This window comes from Protobothrops mucrosquamatus, unplaced genomic scaffold (genome assembly GCF_001527695.2).
Source record: "Protobothrops mucrosquamatus isolate PMUCROS unplaced genomic scaffold, P.Mucros_1.0 scaffold276, whole genome shotgun sequence".
In the NCBI taxonomy this organism is placed as follows: Eukaryota; Metazoa; Chordata; class Lepidosauria; order Squamata; family Viperidae; genus Protobothrops; species Protobothrops mucrosquamatus.
This window is the reverse complement of record NW_015386620.1, coordinates 1,012,288-1,029,069: the sequence shown is the minus strand read 5'-3', so window position 1 is coordinate 1,029,069 and position 16,782 is coordinate 1,012,288. Positions and strand designations below refer to the sequence as shown.

The 16,782-nt window shown below is 37.6% G+C and overlaps 1 protein-coding gene across 1 annotated transcript in view; it reads right to left on the bottom strand.

Annotated features, from left to right (window-relative positions):
* The window catches only part of MCUR1 (mitochondrial calcium uniporter regulator 1), a gene marked incomplete in the record, with an annotated part of 20,579 nt that extends 16,805 nt beyond the window's left edge, over window positions 1-3,774 (bottom strand). The window contains 2 exon segments of the mRNA XM_015814691.1: window positions 1,175-1,273; window positions 3,429-3,774. Of these exon segments, the coding sequence (XP_015670177.1) occupies window positions 1,175-1,273; window positions 3,429-3,774 (445 nt within the window).
* Window positions 3,775-16,782: the final 13,008 nt, after the last annotated feature.

Sequence of the window (16,782 nt, the reverse complement as noted above, 5' to 3'; positions counted from 1 at the left end):
AATAGTAGTTAGCCCTAGCCACCCTCATCGCCACTAGGTAGGATCTAACATGTATCCTAACCCGTGTTCGGTCGGGTTCGGTTCGGCTGGCCCTCCAACATCTCTCTAGGCATCTTTTCCGACGTTTCATCTCTCTCAGCTCCTCGGCAAACCAGGGAGCCAATCGAGATCTACGTCGGGTCAGAGGCCGCAAAGGCACTGCATTCTTACACATTTTATACAAAACCCAGTTTGTACGTTAAATGAAAAATGTCTTTTGCTTCAAATACAAAGCAAACTATTGCAATTTGGAAGTTTTGTTGGAAGCTTTGTTTTGTTGAATTTACTACTTACAGAAACAAATCTAGTTGGATTGATTTTAAGAAGGATGTAGGGCAAAACTGATTCGTGTTGTACCCTCTCCTCTCTCCTTTTCTGCATGGCTGGTGTGTCTGCTCCATATTGCAATGGCCTTAACAATGCCCAGCGAGACCTTTTCCATCAGCCAGCCCACCCATCTTTCTAGTACCTTCTTTTCTTTGCCTCTCCTCAGCTGCTACCAATGTACTGGCTTGTGCCTTTAATCCTTAAGCCAATGATCTTAACATCTCCCAGCACTAGGTATCTCCCTGGCATCCAAACTTCTCAACATCTTACCTTCCTTCTATGCCCTGCCTTCACTTAGCTACTGCCAAATTATGGCCTTTGCACCTGTTCTTAATGTTTTCAAATGTTCCCAGTGGCACGTTACACTTTGGATATGGAACATCTAAAACTAATTGATATGTATGTATAATGTTTGAAAAAAAGCCCTATATATAAGTCTTATATTATTACAAGAGGCAACTAGTGAGAAGATAGTATCTTAAATAAAACTGATTAGCAATGAAATACTTGTATGACTTATGTATATGAATGTTTAATAGAATTACTTTCAAAATACAGAAATGGACAGAAAATGAAATCTAGTTCTAATATGTAACTAATATGCAGCTGTGTGATATCATTAAAACTACCTCCCCCAAAAACTCATGCTTACTATTACTGTGACATAAATACACTACAACTAAATACAAATGGCAGCTAATATTCCAAAAATGCATACAAAATAATATTTATGTAAGTGGTTATTTCTGAAGAGATACAGAATAACAAAACTGTTATTATTCACATTGTAGAGTAATATATTCATTACCATTTTCTTCCAAGAGGCACACAAAGGCGTGGGTATCAAAATAAAGTGTTCTACTTCCCAATGGTGAACATCTGCTTTTGCTGTTTTCAAACTGCAGAGCTGATGCAAAAAAAAAGAAGAAGCTTTAATATAAAACAAGTTATTGTTTTCTCTTTTACAGTAAAACAAATAGTGTATTTCGGCTTTAAATAGCTGGGGTATGTTCTCTGTAACAACAGCTTCCACCAGTTAAAACATTTATGTCTATTTTTTTTACCAAAAATGGAGTGGAATTTTTATAATTCTCATTCCTTCTTCCTTAAATAGTTAACTGCAAACATGCAACGATGAAGAATATAAAGATGTTTATGATTTTGTACAACAATCGTTTAATTAAAAGTGTTTTAACATCAACCTCAGCCCATTACACTTTTTAAAACATTTAACCAATTTCACATGGATTAAAATGAAGTACATTCCAAAATGTACTTTGTTTTAATCCATGTGATCTGAAATGACTTAGCTTTGGTTAGATGCTGTTTTCCACAGACTGCTTCTTAACGATGGGGGAAAGGTGACTTTTCAACAGAGCTCCTGCAATTGTTTTCCTTCAAAGTGCAAGTCATTATAATAATTAGACAGTGTTGGTCTCTGGTCTCCTTTACTATCCACCAAGATGATATTGTATTGTCTTCCCCTCCTTCTTTCTTCCCCTCCTTCTTTCTATGGTCCAAGGATTTCATCTAAATTCTCATGGACAAATTATCATTTCTAAGATAAACTGCCAATTCTTATGGAACTTGAAACAGTAACAGCTGATTACATTTCTTTTGCCATTGCTTTATTGTTCATTTGAATTTTTGAATTTTTGAATTGTATTTTTAATTAATACACATTTTCATTAATTATTTTAAGCCACTTTAGTTGCAATTTTAATTATTTTAAGTCACTGCTTTGTTTCTTTTAATAGGAAACAGAATACAAATCTTTTAATCAAATTATAGTGTAAATTGTTGTGGGATGCAATCCATTTCATCAAATCCTTCAATAATTAATCTGAAAAATAGACTAATAGTGTAATTTAGATAACTTCTAAATCTGATCAGCTTGGCTCACTTAGTATGATATAGGTAAATGTTCTGTGCAAACACCCAGAGCCAATAAGATACCTTTTCATCTAAGTCCTTTCTACCTTCTAAAGATATTCAAAGAAAAATCCTGCTAGCCAAGGGAAGATTGTTTCTTTATAATTTAAACTTTGTGATCATGTGTGTATATGGGGGGGGAGGCACATATTATGGAGTTTGTGGGAGAGGAATTAAACCTTTGCTTTTTAAAAAATTATATTTACTGCTTTTCATTTTTAACTCTATTTTTTTTTTAAAAAAAAAAATCCTGTGGTAATAATGATGGATGGCTGAAGAGCCTCCCAACAATTTGCGGTATTTTTGTTTGTACTTGTTCGAGTTTATTTTTTGTTCTATAATAAGTTCTCATACACTAAATCAAACAAAAAATGTAGGGCTTCTAGATTTGTGTGGCTCGGACTATCATTATCTTTCCACTTTGTACTTTTGATTGTGACATTACTTACTGCTTAAGATTACTCTTGCTTCTTATAATCTGCTACCAGTTCTGCAGAGTTGGATACTATCTTAAATGCTTATTTACTTTAGTTAATGCAGCGTACAATGATCAAATCATGACTGGTTATTTACACAGAGGCAGTCAGTCTCCAAAATTATACAATACATAAATATTACTATATGAAAGTATGCAGCATACGGTGGATATATTAAATTTTATAAATAATATAACCCTTCGTTACTGTAAACTCAGACCTTTTATCATTTCTCACCTAAACGATGCGATCTACTCTGTACCACTTAGAACCCAACCAATCTGACCCCTTCCAAATGTTTCACGTTATAGTACAACCTCCATGAACTCTGATCAACTAATGCAGGGGTTCTCAACCTTGGCAACTTTAAGACTTGTGGACTTCAACTCCCAGAATTCCTCAGCCAGCTTTGCTGGCTGAGGAATTCTGGGAATTGAAGTCCACAAGTCTTAAAGTTGCCAAGGTTGAGAACCCCTGAACTAATGGGAGCGAGTGGGGAAAGTGAAATCGAAAACGTGGGAAGAGTATCGGGCTAACTACTCCGGAGTAGAACAGTGGTGTAACTGCGGCTTGGAAAACAGCCGCTTTTTCCATTCCTCAAGTATCAGAGAAACGACGTACAGATTCCACTCCCTCCAACGTGCCCGGTCTCACCTCGTCCTTCCACCGCTCGGCAGCGACTCCCGTTCAGGCTGAGGAAGCGGATCCCCACCGCAGGCGAAGGGACGCCTTCGGCACGCGACAAGGAAGGGGCGCGCGCCTCACAGCGCGGCTGTCCGTCCGGGCTGACTCCCGCCGCCCGCGCGCGCGCTCCGAAAGCCCTCCTCGCGAGGCCGCTCACCCGCTTCTCATCTCCTAGGCAACGGCCAGGAAAAGGGGAGCGCGCGACGCCGAAACGCGAAGCGCCTACGCGGAGAAGGACGGCGGGTTCTCCCTGGACGAGGAGCGAGCCTTTGTGCCCGTTCACCACGATGGCGGCAGCGGCCAGACTTCTGACCATCCCTGCTTTTGCTTTTCGCGACGCGACGGGGGTCGTTGCTTCGTTTCTTCGCGCCGGAGGTCGACCAGTTGCTCCTCGGAAGGCGCTCGGTTCCGCGGTCTGCTAAATCCCGGCATGTACGGGTCCCGGTTCAGTGAGCACGACGCATGCGCCCTCTGAAAGAGGCGGGTGGTTTCGAATGACGTTCGGAAGATCCACCCGCTCGGCTGCGTGTCTCTAGGGCAGGGGAAGGCAACCTTGGCTCTTTTATGACTCGTGGACTTCAACTCCCAGAATTCCTGAGCCAGCCATGCTGGCTCAGGAATTCTGGGAATTGAAGTCCACGAGTCATAAAAGAGCCAAGGTTGCCTACCCCTGCTCTAGGGTTTTGTGTTTTTTTTTCCCCCTCCCTTCTCCGGGTGAGGGGGCGTTGCACACTTGGAAACAAAACGAACACATGCGAATTGTAGCGTATGGGGAGAGCCCGAACACACGCAGAGAGGCGTTCCGTATGCACACAGCCTACAGTAATTAGACACTGGGGAGAATGCACACAAACACGCAGGTGTGCATGTGAGAGAATCCTGCAAAGGAAAGCTTCCAAAATGGACTGGTTCTGAGTTGGAGCTGTGGAAAAAAACAAACGCCATCAAAACTGCCCTTGGTGAGGCAGTTGGGCACAGCATAGAAATAGTTGCTGAATGTGCCGTTTTAAGCCCCTTTTCTCCTGGCTAGGTGATTAGTGTGGAGTGTCAGCAGTCTGTTCTGTGCTTCCCCAAACTCATAAACAGACCCAAGATGAATGATCAGGAAAGCAGAAACCAATGAAAGAAGTGACCCAGAAGAAAATACAGATGCCTCCCATGGCTATTGCTGGTCAAAGGGTTGGAAAATAATCCAGATGTCATTCTTTGTTTCCCAACTTTTGTTTTGTGACAGCATGACTCATATAAGATAATTCACAATTTAGTGTTTGCTCCTTACAAAGAAATCGGGGAAAACTAATAGTACAGATTATTTTGCTATTTCAAGCTATGGCAGATAATACTAATGCAAAGGACCCTGGCTGTGATTTGAATGAATGATAGGATTTGTTTGAGACCAAACAAACCTATCCTTCACACATTTGTTTTAACTTTTAAACTATTCTCAAGAGCAACCCAAAGGTGCTTTTTCAAAAGGCAACTGGACTTTATTTTTTCCTTGAAGACTTTCCTTTCACTTCTCATCCAAGAAGCAACATTTCCCAAACTCTTGTCTTTTAGAGGAGCTGAATTTCACTTCACACTTTACTTCATATTTATTGGCTGGAGTGAAAATCATTCCAAAATGTCTTCTGAGGTCTTTCTTCATAAATGAGTTGAAGTCCTTTCCACTCATCTTTGAGCTGCAGCAATCTTTATCATCCTGAAAAATTGATCGTCTTCTGTTATCTCTGTTTGAAGTCACTGTTCAATTTCCCTGGGTTTATTTTCCAAAGAAACCAAAAACTCAGTTCTTCAGTGTTTCCCTTTCAACAATCATAGTTAGGGTGGGATGGGGCTGAAAATGCAAAAAAGTAACTATTGGGCTATGTACACTTTGGGGGTCAGGGGTTCCACATTCCTAAAATAAAAGGACTTAGAGATGTTTGCTTAAAAATTTAGTCTTTGGAAGATTCCAGTGTTAAGTTTTTAAACTACCATTCTACTTTTGCACTTGCTAGAATCACAAGCTGTGGAATTGTTAGAATACTTATTAAAATATTTTCACTTTTCTCTTCAGGTAAAAGTAGCTTCCAAAAGAGTTTACATAAAATCAACAAAATCAAAATAGCTCTTGTCTATAGGTAGTCTTTGTCTTAGGACCCCAGTTGAGCTCAAAATTTATGTTGCTAAGTAAGAAATTTGTTAAGTGAGTTTTGCCCCATTTTACAACTTTTCTTGCCACATTTGTTAAAGTGAATTACTGCAGTTGTTAAATTAGTAACACAGTTGTTAAATGAATCTGGCTTTCCCACTGACTTTGCTTGTCAGAAGGTCACAAAAAGTGATCACATGACCTCAGGACACTGCAACCATCTTAAATATGAGTCAATTGTCAAGCATCACAATGTAAATCACATGACCAGGGGGAATGCTGCAATGATCATATGTGTAAAAAATGGTCATAAGTCACTTTTTAAATGCCATTGTTACATTGGTCACTAAACAAACTGTTGTAAGTCGAGGACTATCTGTACTGGCTTTATACCCAAAAGAAAGAGGATATCAAGAGTAAAAAAGAAGAAAGGAAGAAAGTTCTAGTAACAGTTCTAACAGTTTGAGAATAACAATATTGTAATCAGAAGTTGTCTGGAGCTGATATAGTAATTCTGCTTCCTATCTCTTATTTCAACCTGATGAATTGACAATGATTAGGTCTTCATGGTCTTCATTTCTCTGCAAAAGAAACAGTTTAAGGCAGTGGCCCCCAACTTTTTAGGCACCAAGGACCAGTTCTATAGTTTTGTGTGTTGCCTGTATGCTATGGATAGGGCTTTGCTTGTTTGTGTGGCCCAGTTTCTGGCATGCCATGGACCGGTGGCGGTCCGTGGACCGGGGGTTGGAGTTCCTTGGTTTAAGGAACTAACTTGGAGATTACATTTGAACAATCAGAAAGAAAAATTCACTTTCATTTAGCCTGTGTGTATCAACTCTTGTGTTTGTCAGGTTTTGCTGCCCAAACCTCCTACTTACTTTGCCTGTGGTCTCCTGTGCCATCATATTTGAATATAGGCTTTCTATGTTTAAAGACTTGGGGATGATTTAAGCTTTGGAATAAATGCAAAAACATTAAAAAAAATCCCCATCTACTTGCACTTCTCTACTTTGGTCTTGATGCACATTTTAAGCAGACAACAAGAATCTCTAGGGCAGGGGTCCCCAACCTTCATGCGTTGGCGGCCAGGGGTGGGGGGTGGAGGTGCCTTTATGCATGCGAGCAGTCACATACATGGCACCACGCACGCATGAATGGAGCTGTGATTGAGCATGCATGATGCTTGGGTTACGCTAGCGCCCGTGCAATGCCGCAATGATAGTATGAGTGGGGAGGTTGCACTTGCAGCAACGATAGCATTGGCATGACACCGCGATTTGACTATCCCTACCAGATGGACTATTATGTGAATAAACATTTGTTTGAATATGGCTAAAAGAACAGAGAATTTCAAACATAAAGGGGCCTTATATCAAGAAGGATAATGAGATTTAAGCAATATGTTTTATAATATATTAAATGTTAAAATAGTAGGTTGATGTAACTTTTATTAATATGTAAATATAATATAAACTGATTAAAAAGGATGTTATATCTAGATACTATAAGACAGATAAAAAGTATAGTATTTTTATAATGCATGACATAAAATATTGGGATGATGTACCTAAATGGCAAAATTTAGACAGATGACTAATATGAAGAAATTATGACTGATAAGAATTGGATTGAATATAAGGGAATTTAAGCGAACAAAAATTATAAAAATAGGATGTATGCTGAACTAATGAGATGATGGTTATGAGAATAATATAAGCTGAAAAAAAATGTTATATAGAGAGATTATTATTATTTGTATAAATATAAAAAATGCCTATACCTAATCATTTATATATTGAAAATATTAAGAATTATATTTTGGCTAAGGTTGAAGAAGGAAAATACAAATGGGAGAAGGAAAGATCAAAGAAATTTATCATTAATATATTATGGAATTATCAAATTTAATCATTATCGATTGTTAATTAATTATTACTGTCCTTTTTTTCTTGTTAAAATATAAACCAAGACAAGATGCTGTACACCAGGCACTGGAGATTGTTATAGTTAAAAACCAATAAAATATCTATATATATATATATATATAAAATCACCAGGAAGTATGATAATGAATTGTCATGTGTCTGTTCTTGGACTGTTTGCTTTATAGACACCTAAATATAATAAACCTCTATTAAATTTAACCCCTCTTAAATTATATTATATAAAAGTTTTCTTGTGAGTTCTTTTTTCATCATAGTTGGGAACAAAGGAATCTCATTTACCTATTACTCCTATTTTCCCATGCAAGAGAGATTTGTCATACTACAGAGATAAAAGGATATAGCCAGCTGCAAATGCTGGAAAATCATCTCATTGTCTCTTTCGTGTATTGAAATAATTAAAGCCTGTTTTATACCATCAAACCACGACGATAACTTTTGATATGTATGAGTTTCTAGACTATTTTGGTTTGAGCTTGAATCATTAACTAGATGTAATAAGAGTTATTTTGATGTTTAGTCTTCAAAGAACATTTTCACACTCCAGCCTGGGCTACTGCTAAAACATATACTTGCAAAGAAAAGTACCAGTCTTCTTGCCATTTGGATTATCTAAACAGCTCTTCAGTTTATCAAGAAAAAATACGGTATAACATCAACCTAAAATTGACACTTTTGTCTTTAACATGCATGGCAGGCAAATATTTTTCAAGGTTTGAAAAATAGCGTTTCTGGTCATGAAATTTGGTAAATGATTGATTTATAGATTTATAGTATAAATCTCCTTATTCATTGATGCAATTTAAGAAATTGACTCGGTTTTAAGTTAGCTGCTAGGTTATTGCAAAGCACTGGAAATTCAAGTAAATTTTGTTGGATTGGTAATAAAAAATATGGGATAGTGCTTTGGTTTAAGAATTAAAAACAAAGAACTCTGAAATGAAAGACAAGATCAGTCAAATGTAGTCCTCAATTATTAGCTGTAATAATAAAAATATTCCCAATAGATAACCATCAGGATATATTTTAATGGAAATATTTAATAGAATTTTTTTTAAATTGTTCAAAATCACGTAGGTATGCAGTAATATCCCAGCTGAGGAAGGGTTGTTTGTTTCTCATTTGCTGTTAATTAGCTTTTTTCAATTTTGTATGATTATTACCTCCACTACCGTAATTATTTGATTTTCGTTTTGTTTTTATATTGCAAAAATATTAAAAGAGACAGCAGAGGCAAGAGATGCGGAAAGCTTCAGTTGTTCACTTGCTCTGTCTTGCTAATAATGTAGACTGTAATAATTAGAAAAAGAAAAATAATTAGAAAAAGAAAAATCGAAGCTCTTGATTTGTGATATTGTCCTTAAAATGGAGACAAAGGAGCAAAAGCCATTGGGAGAGTGCTTAATTTGCCTTGCAAAATGCCGACCAACCTGGTCCTTTATATTCAGTCCTGAAGCAATTCCCTCCCTGCTTTCTCCACTTCTCCCTCCTTCCCTTGCATATTTTACTTATGATTTTAAAGCATGAGAGCACAGTCTGATTATCTCATTCAAGCTGTTTTCAGGGAGAGAAATTCTTTCAAAAGCTGGAGAAAAAAGGTGACGAGGTTAGCACAAATAGGGGAACTGACTTTTAATTAAAGAGAAGAATTTATCTAGTTTTGTTTCTTTTTGGAAACCACTTTTGCGCTTTTTGCTCAAAACTGAAAAAAAAATGAAGCTTTGATTTTAGCTTTGATGATTAGAATAATTGGTTATTATAGAAATGGCTTGAAATGTTATGAAAAGTAAAGCAAAAGGGTGAGGTTGTATATTTTTTTTACTGCACTGAAAAAAATTGGAAGTCACCACTTCTCTCTCTCTCTTTTGTACTTTTTCTTTTTCTGCATAACCAAGTACTCATTAAACTTCTGTGCAGCTATAAAGGCAGGATACGAATAAATAAATGAAATCTAACATAAAAGATCTGATTTCTGAGATCATAATCTGATTTTTCAGGGTAATGACTGGTAATATGAATTGGATTGCACTTCTCAAAGTAAAAATGGCAAACTTTAAATGAAGGGCTTTAAACTGAATCCTGTAAAACCCTGAAATAAGAACCTCACATAAAGACTTGGGTTGAAATGGGTGTGTGCTGTAATGGTGCCTATTAAACTACTGAGTGGAAAAACAGGAAGAACCTTGGCTCATAAAAGTCCATGGTCTTTGTTCTGTATATATACTATACAATATTTAAAGTACGGGAAAGAAAGAAGACAAGTTTGAATTCTTTATACAAATTGGATTTTATAGCCCCCTGGAGCATTCTGCTCTGGCAGAATTAATTTTGACCATTTTAGTCTCCTGCTAGTCAATGGGCACCTCCCTCCCATTAGTACTAAGTCATAAAGCAATCATAGATGCTAATAAACAAACGATGGAAAAGTTTATATCACTAATCAAAGTGCACATACAATATGATGATGGTGATTTCTAGGGCAGTATGGGGCCAAATGAAGTGTCTCTGTCCTCCAAATTCCATTAAGAATACTCCAATTTAGGGCATATCGTTTTCAGTAGAAAAATCTCTCCAAGAATCTGGCTCAAACAATTATTGTCCTAGATTTATCTATCTTTAATTAGGTCACACCAGGAGGTTATTCTGTAAAATATATACATTGGTTAGATACCACTATGAATACTAAACTATATAACTATCTCCTGTAACTCATTGCAATATTTAGATGGTTTCAGGTTTGACTGTTGTTTAATAGTGATAATTTTATACTGGTTTTATAGCTGCATTCAGTGGAGCAAGGTAAACATCGAGGGAGACAAATTGCAAAGTGCCATTTTGCCAGAAAATGGCAAAAACGACTACAAAGCACTATCATGTGGCCATGGGACACTGGAACTGGTTATAAATGTGAGCTGGTTGCCAAGCAATTAATATGCAATCATGTGACCATGGAGTGGGTGGGGATGTAGCAGTCATAACATTGAGGGTGGGTCATACGTAGCATGTTTGAAGTCGTCATGACTGTCAAATGGAAATTAAGTGACCAGCTGTTAAGCAAGAACTACCTGTAAAAAGATTGATTTTTTTCCATTTCTTGAAGTCTGAAAAAAAGTACTGATTCTAACAAGTAGTTTTTCCACATAATTTCACTCACACGTAAATATTATGTGAATAGATTGCAAAAATGTGCAGTAATTTGGTCCATAGATGGCAGCAGTTTCTAAGAAAGCTCTTTTCAAAGGCCATTTCAGATCAAGAAATGTGCTGGACACAAAGATCAAAATTGTGAGTCAGTCTCTAAATTGCAGTCAACTCCCCTTAAGTAGCGCAATACTACACAAACTACTTGAGGATCAGTTTGGTATAGTAGTTAAGGCATCAGATTAGAAATTGGGAGACCATGAGTTCTAGTCCTGCCTTAGGCACAAAGCTAGTTGGATCACCCTGAGCCTGTCACTTTTTCTTAGCCCTCAGAAAGAGGCAATGATAAAAAAAGTTTGCCAAGTAAACTGCATGGACTTGTCCAGGCAGTCTCCGAGAATTGGGCATGACTGAACAGAGGAGGAAGAAGAAAAATGCAAACTACTTACCATCCTTTTCTTCCTAAACAAGTGTTATTTGTTCCAACTTTATCTACAATATGTTAAATAATAAAGATAATTTTATTTTTGCTACTTTTTGTGCAAGCTCATAAACAACAATAGTTCTTGTTGTTAGGGGATAATTTTGTGTTATTAATTTTATTGATTGTACTGAAGTAAATGACTGAAATAAAGTTCTGTCTGTCTCTGTTTAGTTAAGGAAATATCTCTGAAACAATGACCCAACAGATCATAGGTTGTCTAGTAGGGTATAATAATAATAATAATAATAATAATAATAATAATAATAATAATAATAATAATAATAATAATAATAATAATAATAATAATAATAATAATAATAATAATAATAATAATAATAATAATAATAATAATTAATAATAATAATAATAATAATAATAATAATAAAGTTGGAAGGGACCTTGGAGGTCTTCCAGTCCAACCCCCTGCTCACGCAGGAAACCCTATACCTTTTTAGGCAAATGGTTGCCCAATCTCTTCTTAAAAACTTCCAGTGTTGGAGCATTCACAGCTTCTGGGGGCAGGTTGTTCCACTGATTAGTTGTTCTAACTGTCAGGAAATTTCTCCTTAGTTCTAGGTTGCTTCTCTCCTTGATTAGTTTCCATCCGTTGCTTCTTGTCCTGCCTTCAGGCGCTTTGGACAATAGCTTGACTCCCTCTTCTTTATGGCAGCCCCTGAGATATTGGAACACTGCTATCCTGTCCCCCCTCGTCCTTCTCTTCATTAAACCCATCTATATTCTTCTGTACAACATTCATAACTTTATCAGCCATATCAGTTTAGTCTCCATTTTCCTGGAATCTACTGCCACTTTTGGCTATGTCCCATTGAAACTTCCTGTAATAGCCCTCTTGTACCTTATGAACATGTTCTTCAAAAAATCTGGTGCAGCCCCTGCCTTTTTGAAAATTCTTGCCAAATTACCTTAAAAAGTCACCTATAACTTCCAACCAGCTCACAAAAAGGTCCCAAGTTCTTGCTATATACATAGTCCTCAACTTATGACCACAATTGAGCCCAACATTTCTGTTGTTAAGTGAAACATTTATTAAGTGAGTTTTGCCCCATTTTACGACTTTTCTTGCCACAGCTGTTAAGTGAATCTGGCTTCCCCAAATTGTCGAAAGGTCACAGAAGGTGATCACGTGACCTCGGGACACTACAACTATAATAAATATGAGTCAGTTCCCAAGCACACGAATTTTGATTACATAGCCATGGGGATGCTGCAACGGCCATAAGTATGAAAAACGGTCATAAGTAACTTTTTCAAACCCGTTTTAACTTCAAACAGCCACTAAATGAACTGTTGTAAATTGAAGATGACCTGTAATGCTTAGGAAAAGCTTGCTATCCCATATTTCACCTACCGCTTCCTATTCTTTTCAAAGTCACTACTTCAGCTTCCCTAGCTATTCCCTGGCTATTCCCTGAAGCGGTATATTAATATATTCTTTTAAAACATCTCACCACTATCTTGACATAGTCTTTCTATATACTCTGCTAGATCTTTGTAGTCAAAAATAAGCAGTGATCTATTAACAGTGATCTACTAGAAAGAGTTAGTGCCATAAACTCATGGCTATGATGGTGTGGGAAAACAGGGGGACAGAACTAAATTCAGAACAATGCATTACATAATATTGCCAATAATATGTGGCGGATCATATGAATATTTGCTATTATGTTACTAGATGCGTCATTTTAAATTAATGAAACACAAATTCATGACTTTGAAAGTCTGTCAGAGAACCTTTATTTCCATTAAAACAGTATTGCTTATGAATGATTATTCTAAAAATATATTTCTTGTGTTCTGACCTGATCTAGTTCTTGATAAGACAAGAAAGAGCTAAAAGAACCATGGGGGTGTGTAAAATTTTAAAAAGTGAACAACATGGTATGGATTTTCAAATTATTTCCAGTTGGCTACTAATCACAGAATTTTTTTAAAGAACTATTTCATAAAGTGTTTAAAGTCAAAATCTCTCTGGCAACTGTAAAACTCACCGCTGGATCAAATGAGCTAGAAAACAATCTACTGATGTATTTATTATCCTACATACTTACTGTGTAGCAGCCAGCTTAAGAGTTATTCTGTTTCTTTGGTGAGTTTGTGAATAGTAGGCCAGTATAAAGCATATAATATAAAATTGTCAGATATACAGGTAGTCCTCGACTTAGGATGGCAACACAGCCCAAAATTTCTGTTGCTAAACGAGACAGTTGTTAAGTGAGTTTTGCCCAATTTTACAACCTTTCTTGCCACAGTTGCTAAGTGAACCACTGCAGTTGTTTAATTAGTAACATGGTTGCTAAGGGAATCTGACTTCCCCACTGACTTTGTCAAAAGATCACAAAAGGTGATCACGTGACACCCCCCCGCCAGATACTGCAATGGTCAGAAATATGGCCCATTTGCCAAGCATCTGAATATTAATCACGTGACAATTGGGGATGCTGCAACAGTCTTAAACGTGAAAAACAGTCATAAGTCATTTTTTTCAGTTCTTTTGTAACTTTGAATGGTCACTAAATGAATGGTTGTAAGTCGAGGACTATCGACAATGTACAATATGTGGAAAGTCAGCCCCTCCCCCCAGAGAAAGAAATATTTTGGGGAATATTAAAAGGCAGAATATTATATTTCGCCAAAGGATCTTAAAGGCAGAAACCAACCCCCTCCCCACAAGTCTCTCTGCCCCAAACAGAAATCAGGTCTGCAGAAATGCAGATGTGATAATTTTGTCAGACAGATCGGAGCCAGAAAGCTGGGATTAGAAAGACAAAGATCCCTAGAATCAACAATCCCTCACACCAAAAATCCAACACATGACATAGTCATCAGCCACAGCCCCAGGGAAGCAGGATATGACCTTTGGGACATAGTAGGATTAACCCACCACCATCAGAATACCAGAAAGGCACACTCAGACTCAGGTCAAAGTTCATGCCACAGGAACAACACCAAACAAAAGCCCAAGAAGGTATAAAAACCCACCACTCCCTACTACATGTGGTCAGCTTTCCCAGAGCCATCTTTCTGTGTGGCTCTCCTCTTCAATAAACTACAACCTTCTTTCTAAAGCAGTCTCCATTTTGTTTATTCCCGGCTTGGACTGGACCCTGATGAAGATTTTTCCTTCAACAAATACAAAAGCTTCCTCAGATCAACCCTCTCATCTGTTGAACGGAAATCAGATTACAGCCTTCAGATGTGGTTTCTCATTGCTAATAAAGCTGTTCATTCATGTGTTAGGTAAGCGTGAGAAAGATCTCTACTTACGTACCAATGCTCCTTCCATATGCATGAGGATTTTGGCGAATCAAGATTCCTCCACTTTGCCACCATTTGCTTTGCAGTTAAACATTTATTTTCATAAAGATGAAAGGGCAAAAAATTTGTTCAATGGAAAGGCAACAGATTGTACAAATTGTGTGATCCAATTAGTAAGACAAAGATAAAATCTTTTGATACGCTCTTTTCAGAATGGACAGAATCACATGGCCTGCTCCATTAATTAAATCCTTCAACTAAGAGGTATAGTTTTAAAAGGACTGCAAAAACAAGGAGGAACAATTAGAAATTTGAGTGAATCTGAACATGTTGTAACGCAAAATTTGGAGCAAGATTTGACTGCCAGTCCCAATTAGGCTTGGGAGGGGGGGTGTCACCTGAGGGATTGCCAGTAGATGAATGGTTGATTATTCTGGTTGATCAATAGTTAGGAACAATTTAGCGTCAAACTAAGGTGCTGTTGAGAAATTTAAAAAATGCAACTAGCACTGTTTTGGCTTGGCAGATGTGTGCCATGGCCTTCAGGAAATGAAATCTTTCCATGTTTGTGCAGGGCACAAGAAGGATCTGACCAGCATGTTATATCTACTCACAAATTGCAACTGCCAGTAACAACAGAGACCTGTCCAGAACTCTCTCACAATAGATACAGATAGTCCTTGACTTACAACCACTTGTTTAGTGACCATATGACATTACAGTGGCACTGAAGAAGACTTGCATCCAGTCCTTGCGCTTAAAACTGTGGCAACATCCCCCTGGTCCCATAATCAAAATACAGATGCTTGGTAGCTGGCATGTATTCATGATGGTTACAGTGTTCTGGGGTCATGTGATTGTCATTTGTGATCTTCACAGCCTGCTTCCAACAAGCAAAGTCAGCGAGGGAAGACCAGATTTGCTTAATGATTGCATAACTTACTTAACAACTGCAATGATTTGCTCAACAACTGTGGCAAAAATGATTGCAAAATTGGGTGCAACTCACTTAACAACTGGCTTGCTTAGCAACAGATATCCCAATCCCAATTCTGGTCAGAAGTAAAAGGAATAGCTGTATGTTAAATTGCTTCAGTTTGACTGGCGAACCTCCAGAATCACTTACTGAACATATTTCCAAAGCCCAAAGAGGCCGCTGAGAAAGTATACTTCATTTGGTAATCAAGAAGGTTGTGACTCTTTAGACTGAGACGAAGCCAGAAAATAATTGGGACTGTTTCTTTAGGCAAGCATTTTCATTAGAACTTGGCTCCTGTTGTAATTATACAAACATCCCCTGAAGCGGAAAAAGCCAACTTCCATAATGATAATTAGCAGGTTTGTGGCTGGAGCAGGAAAGTTCACAGGTTGCCTTTTGTTAATGAAGTGTCTTGTTTTACATCAAATGTGCTTTTCATGGAGGAGAAAAGTGATGCAATAAAAGGACGCTGGTTCTGCAAAGGGAGCCTATTTTAGTCATTGAAATGTGCTACATGCAAATTCCAATATTTTGGCTGCAGGGAATAAGACTTTTTCCCCCAGTTGCTGAAAAATGGTATGAGAAATGAAGGAAAGAAGGAAGGGAGGGAGGGAGGGAGGGAGGGAGGGAGGGAGGAAGGAAGGAAGGAAGGAAGGAAGGAAGGCTAAATTTGTAGCAGTTCAACTAGTTTGGTCAACAATGAGAGGTGCTAGGAGTTCTAGTTTTTGGTCATTCTGATGTTCTCCTCTCAGGTATAACTTTTAGGACAATCCAACTCCATCTGACCTGGTGTCCTGCTTCTATATAGGTAGTTCTTGTATTGGGATTTAAGTACAGCTAGTCCTTGTTTAGAGACCTCAGATGGGACAGCAACTCACTCATTAAGCAAAGTGGGTGCTAAGTGAAACTGTGACTGTGCTTAGAATCATATTTCAGCTTTCTTCTGTTTTACAGACCTGCAAAAGTCATAAAGGCAAGGATTGGTCACAAAATTACTTTTTCCATCACCATCATACAGTTAACTGCAGGTAGTTGCTGAACAAGACAGTCACTAAACGAGAACAACCTGTATTGGTATTGTACTGTTCTTTCCAAAATACCGACTTTGCTACAGACTGTTATATTAAGCTATGTTGGCGTAACTTTTAAAATTAGTCATAACATGAAGTCTCTTTGAAGTGAAGGCAAGTCCTAAATAATTGAACCGATCCATCTATGCAAAGCTCTGTGCAACTGATCCATCTGTGCAAAGCTCTTTATCCAAAGGATAAAGTTTTCTGAATATGGTCTTGAGCTTCCTAGCCATGTGTTTTATCTATACATTGCTGACTTTTTTGTTCAAAATTACAGATAGTCCTTGACTTACA